This window comes from Gadus morhua, chromosome 2 (genome assembly GCF_902167405.1).
Source record: "Gadus morhua chromosome 2, gadMor3.0, whole genome shotgun sequence".
Lineage (NCBI taxonomy): Eukaryota > Metazoa > Chordata > Actinopteri > Gadiformes > Gadidae > Gadus > Gadus morhua.
Window position 1 is genome coordinate 8,586,478 of NC_044049.1, and position 14,672 is coordinate 8,601,149.

Below are 14,672 nucleotides of genomic sequence, written 5' to 3' on the forward strand. Positions count from 1 at the left end.
TAATTAATTTATCCTAGTAATAAACAATTATAATACAATAAAATAAAACTACAATTGAGTTTACAGCTAATTACTATCTTGATATGAAAACAAGGGCAATATTTTTTTTTTTTTTGCTTTATTTCATATAACATGCGTCAATGATTCACATTGCAGATATTTCGTTGCAGACATGTGTCGATGAACATTGCAGATATTTCGATGCAGACATGTGCCGATGATGACCATTTCGCATTTTTCGTATTGGGTTTTTACCTATACTTTTCGCACAATGCCAGACAAATTAGAGCTAAATATTTGTCGACAGAAACATGCACCTGAGGAGTGAAATCATCTGGGAACATCAGTCCCAGCACGACCACCAGGTTGAGGTTCAAGATCTAGAAATAATAATACAAATGGTTCGATTTAAAATGTTCTGTTATTACAATGATAGGATGGTGAATGGTGAGAGCCTTTTATTGATCGTTATTTTACACCTGAACAAGTTTACCTTGAAGTTTGCAGGGTCAATGCGCAGACGGAAAGCATGGAGCTCACTGAGCTCGAGAAGACCACCGACAAGGTCGTCAATCAGGTCGACGGAATCCAGGACCCCTTTCACCACGGTGTAGCCATGCTTCCTAATGTTGGGGGAGTCGGGCCCGAGGTCTTTCCAGTGGGAGAAGTAGACTTTGGTTTGGGGGTAGACGACGATTGTGCTGAAGATGGAGAGATGGAGGGGGGAGAAACAAATGTCAAATAAGTCAGCCATTAAGTGGATACTTTCTGAGCGTAACAATATGCGTTATGGCCTATGTGGTCTCTAAAAAGAGCAGTTTGTTTACCGTGCCAGCGTCTGGTGTCCGATCTCCACTGCTTTGCTGGAGACCTTGGCAAAGAATCCCTTGATGAGGGCCTTGTCTTTGTCTGTGAGACTCATGTTGTAGGCTTTTGTCTTCTGTACTGTACTCCAACGATGGATGTTCTATTTATAGGGCTATATGCTGGACTCCACCTACCAGTTTGAGGAGTTGCCAAGATTGTATTTCATATCAAGATCTGACCTCTCCCATGAGATTGACTTGTGTGACTTGAAAATGCATGACAAATAATGTGCATTCCGATTCACGGTCATGCCATTGATTGATTCCCGGTGAAGCATTTTCGAGGGGGGAATAATGCAATTTTGCAACCAAACTTCATTTTTGAGTTTATTTTTAGAATGGGCGTTACCAAACAACATTGGATATATTCCAAGATTGTTTTCTTATCTCTGACATGAGAAGCAGTGTTTTCTCAAGAGGTTTCTAGCGCCTCCACTCCTGACTCCAATGCTGACACTGCAGCACGGGTATGCATATGGCCACAAAAAGAAGGTGACTTTTTTCATTATTTGTGTCTATTTCGACTGTTGATAGATGATAGGAGGATATATTCTCTATGTATGGTAGTCTGACGTTCGTTTGTTGTAGGCCTATATTAGTAATCTATTGCTGACCATTATTTCATGGGCGCGCTCTCAGCGCTGCAAAGGATGTGTGCGTTACTGTGAGATGTAATGTTAATCTCAATCACGCATGTTCGTGAGGATTTCCAGAGGCGTTATTTGGTCCATTTGGTGATTAAATATTATGCCAATACTTAACTAAGCCCTCATGATTAGACATCACCTTGATGAATGATAAGATATATACATATGTTTTAAAACTTTTTGATTTGATGGGACTTTTGGAGGGGGTGAGAATAACAATATCTATGTTTACTGTAATCAGTAGCTGCCTGGGATGATTGTTATTATCTATTGTTTTTTATAGAGAAAGAAATGTAATCCATGAAGCCATTCTAACCTGCAACACTGAGTAAATATCATATTTATGAGTGATATATATCTATATCTATATATATAGGCTATATATGTGTGTGCTACGGCAAATAGCACACACACATATATATATATATATATATATATATATATATATATATATATATATATATATATGTGTGTGTGTGTGTGCTATTTGCCGTTGTCATAGTTAGGAGATCTTATTAGATTTCAAATATCGACATGACAACCCCTTTTTCTCCTTTAAGTCATTTTTGCGATACTTATTTCAACTCTGATGGAGGGCTAATTGCCCGTTGGTAAAGATGAGCGTCAGTAAGAGGGTGGATGTAAAGGCGACTGTTAAACAATGGTTTTATTGACAGATGAAATCATCCATTTTGGGTTTGTCACTGAAGTTGTAGCTTGCTGTTGTCCCCCCCTAGCGTCAGCACACATCTTCTAGTGGTACTGTCTCCCCAGGGCGGAAACCACCGCGCACAGGTACTTCTGCCACGCAGCCTGCATCTCCGGGCTCAATTTCTTCCCCATCTTCCCGGCGACGACAATGGTCAGGCACTCACACAGCAGCTGAAACACACACACACACACACACACACACACACACACACACACACACACACACACACACACACACACACACACACACACACACACACACACACACACACACACACACACACACACACACACACACAGATAAGAGATAGATCTGTATTGCCTTAATTATGCAGGACAGGCTAATAATAATAATAACATCCTCGACTAACCACTAACCACTAACATCAACGAAACACGTCATGAGTTTGTCTCGCTATATCGTTTTTTCTCGACACACAAGCGCACCTGCAAGCATATAGGCCTACTCGCATACACGCATAAACATGTAGGTTTGTCTCCACGCACCTGCGCAGACACAACCCACAACCCCATACATACAAATACACAGATTCACACGCACGCACGCACACACACACACACACGCGCACACACGCACACACGCACACGCACACACGACTTACTCGGAAGTTGTCGGGGTCGACGTGCAGTTTCTCGGAGTGCAGCACGCTCAGGGCAGCGTAGGTGGACTTGATTTCGTCCATGTGGTCCAGAGCCGTCCTCAGGCCGGTCAGGGCCACGACGCCGTGCGCAGCCACCTTGGGGTTTCCCACAATAGCGGCGTCGGTGCTCAGGTCGCCAAAGCTACCGAAGTAGCGCTGCGTCCACGGATACACAATCAGGCATCTAAAAGGAAAAAACATACCAAATTTAAAAGAAAGGTGCTGGGTTCGAGCCCAAATGTCTGCAGGACCCTCTGACCTTCGTCACTTTAAGGCATCTGCTAAACAAATCGTCGATTAGGCCTACTTAATTTCTTCTATTTTATGAAATTTCATTTAAAATATATATATTTATATGCATGGGTTGCAATTTATATATCATATATATAATATATATAGCTAAATTGCGCATGCAATTGATATATAATTGTATTCTGATTAAAGACTGACCTCTGCAACGCGAGTGGTCCGCAGACATCAATGTCGATCTTGCTCCAGACCGCCTCGACGTGCCTCCGCTCAGCAGCTGTCCATTCAACCATTGTGGCGTAGTCTTAAGGGTTCAATGTAGCTTAGGCTGAATCTCAAGTCTCAAGTCAAGTCTGACTGACTCGGAATGAATCGGGATATTTATATTGGCCGAATCCCCTCCTCATTTGGCAATCCATCAAGTGAACCGAATTTGCGAGCGGAATATATGAAATGTTGGCAACTGACTGGACATCTGTCACTTTATCAAAATTGACACATGTCGGATTGGGTTCGATGCCAAGAAAATGTAGTGACATGGGAAAAAACACATAAGCCACTGGTCATTTTAATCTTCTTATTCTTCAAACACATGTATCCACGGTGTACGCCTATATGAGGATAACAAATACATATATCTAACTATTATAAAGCAATAATAGTCCGACCCACACGGAATAGGATCTCCAGAGCCTGGTTAGCCTAATAGAGAAAACATTATCTCCCCCGCTTAATCGGACCCGCCCTTATTAGCGCTAACATTTCATTACCTTTTGCTAAGATAAGTAGGCTATACAGAATCCTTCCAAACTGCCCATTTTTCCGCAAATGAGGAGGTTTTAATTGTATAATTACTATTTACCTACAATTAAGCCTGTATTAGGTCTATGTATGCACAAATTATGTAACCATATATTTCAGGCCTAGCCTATAGGCCTACATTTTCAGAATAAAATCAGATTCAGAATTAGTTTCTTTTGCCACTTGGAAATTGACTTGGTGAAACTGAGAATAATAAAAAAAATAAAAAATGGATCTAAAATAGAAATGATCTAGACTTATTTTGGTGTATGTTAAGACACTTGTACTGCGCCCGAAGCCTGATATATTTAATGTTTTCAGAAGATCCATCTTCGAGTGTTCCCGCCGCACTGGGGGGACAGGAGGACCACTTCCTTTCTGCAGGCGGACTCATCCCCGTTGTTGTTTTGAAAATATTCCTATGTTTAAAACATTTACTTGTTTTACGAACTAAATTCCCACAAAATCCATTGTACTTTGTTTAAAACATTCCCACGTTTTAAACCAAGAACAATCGATTTTCGGTGGGAATTTAGTTCGAGATCCAGTCAGAATAATTCGATGGAATGCTCTGACAGGTTTCTGTCTCAACTGTGATCCTGAAATCACCCAATCTGAATCTACTGGGCACAAAAAAGGTTAGTTGCTACTATTGCTAAATTAGTCACCAATTTCAGGTGTTCAATATAACGTCAGCAAATAGGCTACAACACACAGTGTCGTAGGCTGAACGCTTGAATTGAACGAACTCACTTAATTTAAAGTGTTGAGAAACTGTTAGGATCATCAGTCTGGCCACGCCTGTTCATGGAGCAAATTCACGCTTGCGTTGTCTCTTTTAACATTCACACATTTAATACGTTAAGGATGCAGCCACACACGCTACTTATTACTAATTTGAACTTTACTCACAGAGTGGGCGTCGATGATGATGGAGGTGTGCATTTATCTCGTGAGAGCCTGTGTGGCCTGCTGCTATCTATTGGAGCGCTTCCATTTGGAACGCGTCCAGAACGGGCCACCGTGCGTCTTCTATCTCGGAGGTGTGGACCCCGGTTGCGCCCACTCCCTAGTCCATATTTAAGAGCCCACTTCGGCGAATTAGCTACATATTGAACTGTGCCACAGAGTCCAATCTGACCACACTATTCAAGATGAGTCTCACACCAAAGGACAAGGCGACCGTCAAGCTCTTCTGGGGCAGGATGTCCGGCAAGGCCGAGCTTATCGGCGCCGATGCTCTTTCAAGGTATGCTTACTCCAGCCACAAAATTACAGTTAGGGGGAATAACTTGAACAATTTGCTGTGTTTTTTTTATTTATTAATGTATTTACTTGTCCCCCTCCCCCTCCCAGGATGCTCGCTGTGTACCCGCAGACCAAGACTTACTTCAGCCACTGGAAGAGCCTCAGCCCTGGTTCCCCTGACGTGAAGAAGCACGGCAAGACCATCATGATGGGCATCGGAGATGCTGTGACCAAGATGGACGACCTGGAAAGGGGTCTTCTCACTCTGAGCGAGCTGCACGCCTTCAAGCTGAGAGTTGACCCCACCAACTTCAAGGTCAGTGGTAGGAAAGTGGTGGAAATCAATTTCAACGCAATGTGATATTATTATTATTATCCAGGTCTTTTAATAATAATAGGTAATGTATTTTTCCTCCTACAGCTTCTCTCACTCAACATCTTGGTGGTTATGGCTATTATGTTCCCTGATGATTTCACCCCAATGGCTCATTTGGCCGTCGACAAGTTCCTGTGTGCTTTGGCCCTGGCTCTGTCCGAGAAGTACCGATAAACTGAGATCGGTCGGATATAGGCAGACAATAGGATGGATGAAAGTATCAGGTTCCTGTTGAGTCTTCTGTTGAAAAAATATGAATAAAAGTTTGAATCCCATCATTATTGTTTTCCATTGTCATTATTCCATTCCATTGCGGTTGAATCGCGCAGTTAACCACGTCCTTTTCAACTTGTTCGCTTGACCTTGATTTCACAAATAATATAGCCTTCAAATAATATTTTATATAATATGCAGGTTAAACCTCTAGACGGATTATAGCATTGTTAGCAAATATTTATAAAATATATGTAGGCCTATAAGTTATTTTAATTGCAAAGTAGACTCTGTTTGCTTACTGCTTATTTATCTGTTAATGTTATTAGAAAAAATAATTTTGTAGTGTAGGCTTTTCATGATAACGTGGTCTAAACTCGATTTTATAATCTCAGGTCTTCTTTGCTAAAAATCGTGCTTAGCCTCAAATTACAATACAGGTCAATGCAAATAACATGTATGCATGACCTAGTGTCACCTGTTGTTAATTTCAGACGTTCCAAGATGGCGTCCTCCAATAAGAGCACCTGTTGGGTGGCGCAAACGAGCATCCTCCCCAATCCCACTCTCTAAGCCCAGCCCTATGATGGCACATTCAAGTTTTGTTTAGTTGAATAAATAGCCTTAGGAGCCTATAATTAAGTAGGATATTTTGGCTACAGAGTGAAAAACATACGGTGATGTTTTTTTATTGGTTTTGACAGAGGAAAGTTCCCCGGTCCTCTGAATTGAACAAACAGTGCATTTGTTGTTGATGTTGTTGTTCACGGTAGTCCTACTGTCCATGGAGCGCTACTAGTGGTACTGGCTTCCCAAAGAGAAGACGACAACGGACAAGAACTTCTGGAACGCGGCCTGGATGTCCGGGGTGAATGCACTGCCCCACTGGGTGGCAATGGCGATTGCAAGGCAGTCAGCAAGCAGCTGTGGGGGTACGAAAAAAAAAAAACATTCCCATTAAAACGTGTCTAATTTATATCTATTTATCATGGTGGTGATATCCATGCAGAATCATTTGAGGCTTGCTTAGGCCTACTCTGAAGTTGTCAGGGTCCACGTGAAACTGATCGGAGTGCAGCTGACTGAGCTCGCAATAGCTCTCCTTGATGTGATCCATGTTCTTCACGGCTCGGTCCAGTCCGTGGAGCACTTTTTTCCCGTGGTTTGCCACCATCTCGTTGCCCATGATTGCCTCGGCGTTGTAGAGGGCCCCGAAGTTTCCAAAGTACCTCCGAGTCCACGGGTACACAACCAGGCACCTGGATGAGGAATACAAAATGTGAGACAACCTACGATTTGGGAATATCAATATCTTTCGTGGAGTTCAAAACATTTTTTTGCAAGATGAACCTACCTTGTGAGGGCGGCGGGACCCACCACGTCATAGTCGATTTTAGAGAAGATGTCCTTGATTGTATCGCGCTCAAATTCTGTCCACTCTACCATTTTTGCCGGCTGTGGTGATTGTTTACGCTGGTATTGGGTCACTGGATTATGCTTTTCTCTTTCTCCGCTCCCATAAGCGACTGGACGGTGTGAGTCACGGTTGGCTGGCAAAGCCCCCTTCTTGAGATGTTGCAGAGACGATAAACCAAAGCAGAACTAAGCCTATTTTGCCTTTTAAAATTGCGCAATAATTGATAGCCCTAACCCTACTTGTTGTCGGTTTATTTAGTTATTATAGGCCTAGCCTACGACCTGCTTAATAACCGAGATTACTATTTATTATTGCAATTGTAGCAGTAAAATGGTTTAACATTTGATTAATCTTAACTTGTCTTATGCATGTCATCTTTTGATGTGTGAGTTGCTTCAAGTAACATCGATACGGAATTTTTATCTTTCAATTGTGCCTTTTCTGCTTCACTTTATGGTTGAAATGTCTTTATTGGCTGGGCTGCTTTATTGATGCAAAGGAAAAAACATTCAGGCACCAAGTGACAATTCATATGGAATATAGTGCAGTAATCCTGTATTTGCTTTCAAATATTTATTCTCCCCTGGATCAACTTTTCTCAAAAATCATGGTATAGGCCTATCATCCATAACAACAACTAATATTATCCCTGTTGAGTCAACATATAAACATGTTTTACTCATCTGTCCTTTTTGTTGGGCGAAGTTATACCTCTTTACGTGTGAATGTGCAACCCGGTATCACGCCAAAGCGTGAAATAGATCTACGTTTGTCCACCTCGCAAGGCGTGTTCAGTGTCACAAGTAAAAAGTAGGCCTACCTATATTTCTTGCCAGAAATGTTATTAGAAACACGTTTAATGGTGAATCGGTCCTAATATAATTTCCCATTCAGATAATCAAGATTAATAAAGATCATACACATTCACTGACTGAAGATTATGCAAGGGAAAAGTATATTTCTCGCTAGAAATGTTATTAGAAACACGTTTAATGGTGTATCTGTCGTAAAATATTGCATTTCCCATTCAGATAATAAAGATTAATAGGCTACGTAACAATTTCACCAAATGCTGGGAGAACGTCTCGCCCCCTGTTGGTGCTATTCCTCCATTCAAGATGAGCGGAAGAAAGAGTCTGCTCCTCACGCTGTGGTCAGGCAAAGCGTGACACTGAACACGCCTCGGGTTGGAATGTGACACATATTCACGTCTAATGCATTAATTAAAAAAAATGCTTTGGGAGTTGCAAACTTTTAGGATTTATTTTTTCTCTCCTGCACAATATAACAGTGACACCCTCTCTTCAATTCTTCATTGCAGGTGCACAAATGCCAGTGAGTGTACTAATCAAAATGTATAAAAACTCCAGTTGCATAAGGTGCAAAACCCATTGATACTCTATCATAATATTTGCAATGGACAAAATCTTAATTCCGAGATTGCATTCGGAATTTTTAGATTAAAGTCAGAATTCTTCGAATATAGTCAGAATTCTTAAAATGAAAGTCGGAATTTGGAGTTTAATCTCACAGCGTAATCCAACTTTCTAAAGGAGGGAGTAGCCTACCTATAAGGTAAATTCAGAGAGAGTCACGTTGACATAGCCTACTACAGGGGAAAGCTTACCGAAGAAATCGGATGTAAAAAGGTGTTGCTTGTTCGAGGATCCCGTTTTTTTAGTTCTGAGTTTAGAGTCAGAATTCAGAGAATAAAATCAGAACTGTAATCAGAATTTGCGATTGGGCAAACGGGTTGTCCATCTCTGAACAGCATTCCCACGCCTCCTATGGCTCTACACAGGTGCACTTTCGCTCCACATTTCACCAAGACATATGGTAAAAAAAAAAAAGTGAAGGCGCATATGGGACTTGTCATTTGTCAGCGGAAAAATGCAGATGAGTCTCGTAGAGGCAGAATGGCTAGTAAAATATTAGTAAACGTGAGAAAATATTATAAAGGTGTGCGCAATTGTCATTTCATGATTCACATATTAATTCATCCATTTACTTTTCCAAATGTCCTGATTCGTCAAAAGCATTTCTAGAGCCATTGGATTTTGATACTGAAAATTATTTAATTCATTAGTATATACGGAATTACTGAATGTAGTCACAGTTGCCCTGCGAACCCATTTCAATGTAACACACAACAATGGCAACGCCGCTTTCACTACTGTCTTTACCAACACAAGCGTCTATGGTTTTCAATATTTTTCCTTTTTGCTTTTGTTGCCCGATAGGATTGGTTGAATAAAATTCAACACTAATCTTTAAGATCACCAGATTATAAAAGTGTCAGCCTCAATTTACAGGCTCTCCAGTAACTCTTTCGATGTACAAGACGAAAACCGTAACAATTTGGGCCGGGGAATCAGGAGACGCTTGAGCTGTGATTGGGCGGAATTGTCACGACCCGGGTCAAAGGGCGCAATTGACAGCTCGATGGACCAATGGTTGGCGCAAACATGAGCCCAAACGCAAATGACAGTGAGGCCAACGGAAGTGAGAGAGCTTAACTTTGCAACAGCAGCAAAGCATTGGGTCAGAGAACATGGATGTATGGCTCCGGACATATTAGTGTCGTGTTAGCCTCTGGGATGCAGACATGTATAACAACACCGAGCTACTCGAGGAGCAGAAGTCCATGGACCGAAGTGGCGACCCGAGCAGCCCCATCAGCGTCATATTAGTCAGCTCGGGCAGTCGAGGAAACAAGCTGCTCTTCCGCTACCCCTTCCAGAGGCTCGCAGAATGTCCGTCGTCCCCAGGTAAGAGATCATCATCATCATCATCATCATCATCATCATCATCATCATCATCATCATCATCATCATCATCGCATTACTGACCGGTTTTAACACCTGACTATGAATTTGATCTAGATTCAGCCAGGCTAATCTTAATCTGACGCATGTATAGTTGTGTAGATCAACTGCTAGTCTGAGTGGCAGAAACATCCACTTCCACATACAACCCTCGCTAAAACTTAACTCCTTTATTGTTTTGTACATCGTTGTGCCATTTCGTAGCGCAAATTGGTATATATTCAAAGTAAGATAATAATTGTTTCTCTCAAGCTAAACAACGAAGTCCATATGCATTGGTGAACACAACTGGGGATGTGCTTGAAGATCAGGATGGAGATTCAAGGTATGGATTTTTTTGTTTGTTTGCTGCTTAACATTTGTATTGAACACAGTTCTGCATTAAACATATTTCCTAATCGAGTTGTTAAGTATGTGTCAGTTGCTTTCTACCATGGCGACCTTCCATCTCATACCAATTCGGGCTGCTGTGAAAATAGCTATTTGGCCTTGTTTGTCACCTTTTATGTATTCTTATTTTCTCCTTGGCTTGTAACATTTCTGTCTATTCTGCAATATACCGAAAGGTAGAAACATTTTCCTGAAACTAAGATTATTAGGAATTATATAAAATACATATAAAATGACTAGGAAAGGATTGGTGGAAAACAAATCTCTGCTGCTCTGTTTCACCAAATAGCCCACTATATCAGTCGCAGTGGAAAAATATGATGATAATAATAATAATAATAATTGGCCTATTATTTAAGGACAACCATACCTTTCGTTATAGTATAATTGTATACAATTAATATTTGTACAAATTTATTATCATCCATTTGCTCTCTCATGTATGTTACTCTGTAGTATAGCATAATATCAAGTGTGGAATACCAGAGTTTACAGCCTGAAGTTTTTATTGCTGAAGTTAGTGACATTATTTAGTTAAAGTATTGGTGTGGGGGGGGGGGCAAAATGTCATCTTCAGCACATTGGACATGCCCTGAAAAATAAAGGTTCTGGATAAAAACCCTGTTGCATCTGACTAGGGCCCATAGTATTTGTGCTTTGCATTTTCATATTCACATAAGTCTGATATATTCAGCATCAGACACTTTCTTTCAGATTAAATGACCTTGATGAAGCCGCCCTCAAATGGAGACAACAAGGCTTGTGAAGGCTCTCTTGTTTCATGGCAAATTAGGGATGGGCAATATGATCACATTTAGTATTGCGATAATTATAGGGAATTTTACTCGATATTCATGAATACGTGATGTGCTTATGCATTCAAAATACCATTCTGAACAGTCTTGAGTGCCATCCCATTAATTTAAATGGTAATGATAATTATGGCAAATTTTCATAATTTAAGGTTGTATCTTGTCATCGTAAGGAGTTTACACTAGATATCATTATATGTCGTTATCTTTTCCTCAATTTACACAATATCCCTGAAATTCAAATAGTCCATGGAAGTATCACAGAAGTTATACATAGACTATCCACTTTAATGTCGGTCAACATTTATTCCTGCTCAGAGAAAATTGGTTATAGGTTCAGGTTGATAAAAATACAGTCGATAATGGGAGTTTTCTCAGTCTGCTTGGTACGGCGAAATATGCATAGTAAGCATATTTTTTCACAACTTCAGTCCATGTGTGTGTTGCATTGTCCCATTTCTGTTTGCCCCTCTTCTTTTGCTTATGGCCCCATTCCCCGTTTCAGGGAGCAAACTCCACTAACTGACGAACAGTTGGTGTCAGGGTAAGACCACATAGCTCTAAAGCTGCTTCACTCTGTATAGATCACCCCTGTCTTCCTCCACCTTTTTTTTTGTTTGTTTTAACCCAGGCTTTACTGCTGTCTAATGTGGAAACCCAATCTCAGAGAATCTTAGTGTAGCCTCCATTCAATGAATCCCTAATTTGGGTAAAATCTGTATTCCGAGTTGTGTCCTGTGTCGTTCCTGTAAAATAATTGTTTGACTTAATTCATTTTCATTTCACCATGCGAGTGTAATTACACATGTGGCTCTCGAAGTGCACAAACAATAACAATTATTCTAAGCAAATCCACCTCCTTCTGATAAACACTAGCTTGATGGGGTCCAGAATATTTACCTACTCTTAAATGTTACTACGATTATTTATTATTGTATTATGTTAATCTGGTTTACGGCATGAGCTACAACAAGCATGACTCTGACACATTTCCACGTTGGGGGTCTCCTGACCAGTCGCCACTCAGTATTATGGTTAACACCTGACTGGGAATCATGCTTCAGGACAGAGCCATCTGATTACCCAAACCCCTCTGCTTCTCATAGAGTGGGACACACACACACACACACACACACACACACACACACACACACACACACACACACACACACACACACACACACACACACACACACACACACACACACACACACACACACACACACAGCTTTCACATTCTCTTAACATGTACCTTTTGGTAAAACATTTTTTACTCTTTCCTCAAGGTTCTCTGACATTATCCTTGCCACAATCCTGGCCACCAAGTCTGACATTTGTGGGAAGAAGTTTGAGCTGAAAATAGACAATGTGCGTTTTGTGGGCCACCCTACTCTCCTCCAGCACCCGCACATCATTCAGGTAATGAGTGTGCTGCATGGTTGGGCCTGATCTAACATTCAACCCCAGTTATAGTGGCTGATTAACTTTGTTGCTGGACACTCAGTTGGAGGAGATAAAGAGCAAGAATAACGATCTACCTTATGGTCATTGCAGACGTACAAGACACTGTCCAAGAGGCATTTGACCCGTCACTAGGTGCAGTGGCCAGGCCCGTTTACGGGGCCCCGGGGACCCACTGCAGGTCTAATTCCGGAGAATTGTGTGCTCAGGCTGGAGTATTAACCTAACATGTTTGTCTTTATGGTGTGGAAGGAAACCAACATGAACGCGGGGATAACATCAACCTAAAAAAGCAATCAAATGTAGAGTCAATATTGGTGGTTACTGAAGTTGATTTATTATTGAAAGTGACCTTTTCCTCCATCTACTAGGTTTCCAAATCGGATCCTTCTCCAAAGAGGGAAATGCCGACCATGATCCTGTTTAGTGTGGTGTTTGCCCTGAGGGTACGGAAGTACTTTTGGCTATTTGGTTATTCTATTGTGCCTCACAGCCCAATTCAGGCAGTCTGCTTGTACTGAAAATGTATTTTATTTTTGCAAATACATCAAGTAATTTGAAGGCTGTGTACTAATTTTTGTGTGTTTTTAAAAGGGTTAGATTAAATAAGATACAACTTTATTAATCCCCCTCAAGAGAAATGTGTTGGTTGCAACAGCCCAGCAGTAGTAAAACACAGGATAACAAATACAATAAAAATACAAAGTACTACAAAAACTACTACAAAAATAGACGCGAAGGTAAATGCTTAAGTAAGGACTAGACAAGATAAATGGAACAAACAACAGGGCAAACAAAGGCATGTGTAAATTATAAATTATCAAGTGGCTAAGTTCGAAGGGTGTTAAAAATTATCAAGTATACTGAGTGTATAACCAAGTGGGTGGGGAGTTAAGAAAAGGGGTGTGTTATTTTAGATGGGTAATCGCGATGCCCAACATTGCCTCCCACACCCCCGGACAGAAGAGCCGAGTCACTATCTGTAACCACCTTATACCAGCATACTGGTAATAGACAATAAAGTGCTGAGTCATGCTCTGTAAAGTCATGTTTGGCAGCGGCCATTTTTAACCACTGCATTGCTTTCTCAGTATGTGTCCTCAGCATGTCCCAGCCACTGTGATGATTCTTTCTTTCAGCTCAATCAATGAATTTATATATATTTTTTACAGTTACATTTTTTTTGGTGTAAACTGTCGCACACAAAATGGCATAGTTAGCATAGTTCTCTTTTGTTCAATTGTTCAACACTTCAAAATTGAGGTTAAACCCCCTTGCCCCTGTTTTCTCGGAATGACAGAAGTATTTCAGTGATAAATAGGCGTTGATTACTATGTTGAACGTCATCTAAAAAATATTCTTGCTTTTTTTTTAACCAAAAAAACGTCAATAATGTCAAGCGAGTAATGCAGTCTACATCTTTAAATGCTGTTTCTTTAACCAACGTCCCACCCCATCAATTGCCATTAATGAATCCATCCGAGTTAATGAGTCATTCATCCCAGAGTCGTGAGTAACGGTGCGGTTCTGGTGTCTGCGCCCCCCGCAGGCCAACGCGGACCCCTCGGTTATCAGCTCCATGCACAAGCTGTCCCGCCGCATCGCCATAGCCCTGCAGCACGAGGAGCGGCGCTGCCAGTACCTGACCCGCGAGGCCAAGCTGATGCTGGCGGTGCAGGACGAGATCCCCAACGTCACAGAGAGTGAGGCCCTCCTACACCTCTTTAAACCGTTTGTATTAGAGGTGTCAAACATAAGGCCCGCGGGCCAAATCCGGCTCATTTTATTTTGCCCGCGAGAGCTTCAAATGAATTTGAAATCTTCAACAGAAAAGGACAATTTTGAGGGCAAACCTAATGCTTATGTGGCCCGGCGTGGAAATATGTTTTACACCCCTGGTTAATATCATTGTTTAAAGCTGCACTATGTTGCTTTTCCAATGCAGCTTTTGACTCTGTTAAGAAATATCTGAATTAAATGTTTCTCAGGAGCAA

General features: G+C 41.2%; 5 protein-coding genes across 7 annotated transcripts in view; 2 read left to right on the forward strand and 3 right to left on the reverse strand.

Annotated features, from left to right (window-relative positions):
* Positions 1-102: 102 nt before the first annotated feature.
* On the reverse strand, positions 103-988 carry LOC115560889 (hemoglobin embryonic subunit alpha). Its single transcript, XM_030380523.1, has 3 exons — positions 828-988; positions 494-701; positions 103-380 (listed from the first exon to the last, which is right to left on the reverse strand). The coding sequence occupies exons 1-3, from the start codon at positions 920-922 to the stop codon at positions 252-254; spliced, it is 432 nt and encodes a 143-aa protein (XP_030236383.1). The 5' UTR covers positions 923-988; the 3' UTR covers positions 103-251.
* A 1,167-nt stretch (positions 989-2,155) lies between these two features.
* On the reverse strand, positions 2,156-3,562 carry LOC115560866 (hemoglobin subunit beta-1-like). The gene is made up of 3 exons (XM_030380490.1): positions 3,337-3,562; positions 2,848-3,070; positions 2,156-2,395 (listed from the first exon to the last, which is right to left on the reverse strand). The coding sequence occupies exons 1-3, from the start codon at positions 3,426-3,428 to the stop codon at positions 2,267-2,269; spliced, it is 444 nt and encodes a 147-aa protein (XP_030236350.1). The 5' UTR covers positions 3,429-3,562; the 3' UTR covers positions 2,156-2,266.
* A 1,316-nt stretch (positions 3,563-4,878) lies between these two features.
* Positions 4,879-5,838, forward strand: LOC115560881 (hemoglobin subunit alpha-2). Its single transcript, XM_030380515.1, has 3 exons — positions 4,879-5,185; positions 5,293-5,500; positions 5,606-5,838. Exons 1-3 carry the CDS (start codon positions 5,091-5,093, stop codon positions 5,732-5,734), a joined length of 432 nt encoding a protein of 143 aa, XP_030236375.1. The 5' UTR covers positions 4,879-5,090; the 3' UTR covers positions 5,735-5,838.
* Positions 5,839-6,430: 592 nt separating this feature from the next.
* Positions 6,431-8,408, reverse strand: LOC115560875 (hemoglobin subunit beta). Its single transcript, XM_030380503.1, has 3 exons — positions 7,128-8,408; positions 6,810-7,032; positions 6,431-6,697 (listed from the first exon to the last, which is right to left on the reverse strand). The coding sequence occupies exons 1-3, from the start codon at positions 7,217-7,219 to the stop codon at positions 6,569-6,571; spliced, it is 444 nt and encodes a 147-aa protein (XP_030236363.1). The 5' UTR covers positions 7,220-8,408; the 3' UTR covers positions 6,431-6,568.
* Positions 8,409-9,575: 1,167 nt separating this feature from the next.
* Positions 9,576-14,672, forward strand: part of nprl3 (NPR3-like, GATOR1 complex subunit) — a 10,978-nt gene continuing 5,881 nt past the window's right edge. Inside the window, exons 1-6 of one of the 3 annotated variants that reach the window (XM_030380393.1) lie at positions 9,576-9,958; positions 10,268-10,340; positions 11,723-11,761; positions 12,504-12,636; positions 13,050-13,124; positions 14,228-14,381. In XM_030380393.1, the coding sequence (XP_030236253.1) occupies positions 9,796-9,958; positions 10,268-10,340; positions 11,723-11,761; positions 12,504-12,636; positions 13,050-13,124; positions 14,228-14,381 (637 nt within the window). In that variant the 5' untranslated portion in view covers positions 9,576-9,795. Of the gene's footprint in view, positions 9,959-10,267; positions 10,341-11,722; positions 11,762-12,503; positions 12,637-12,771; positions 12,860-13,049; positions 13,125-14,227; positions 14,382-14,672 lie in introns of those variants that run through there. The other 2 variants (XM_030380399.1, XM_030380408.1) reach the window with 2 other exon arrangements.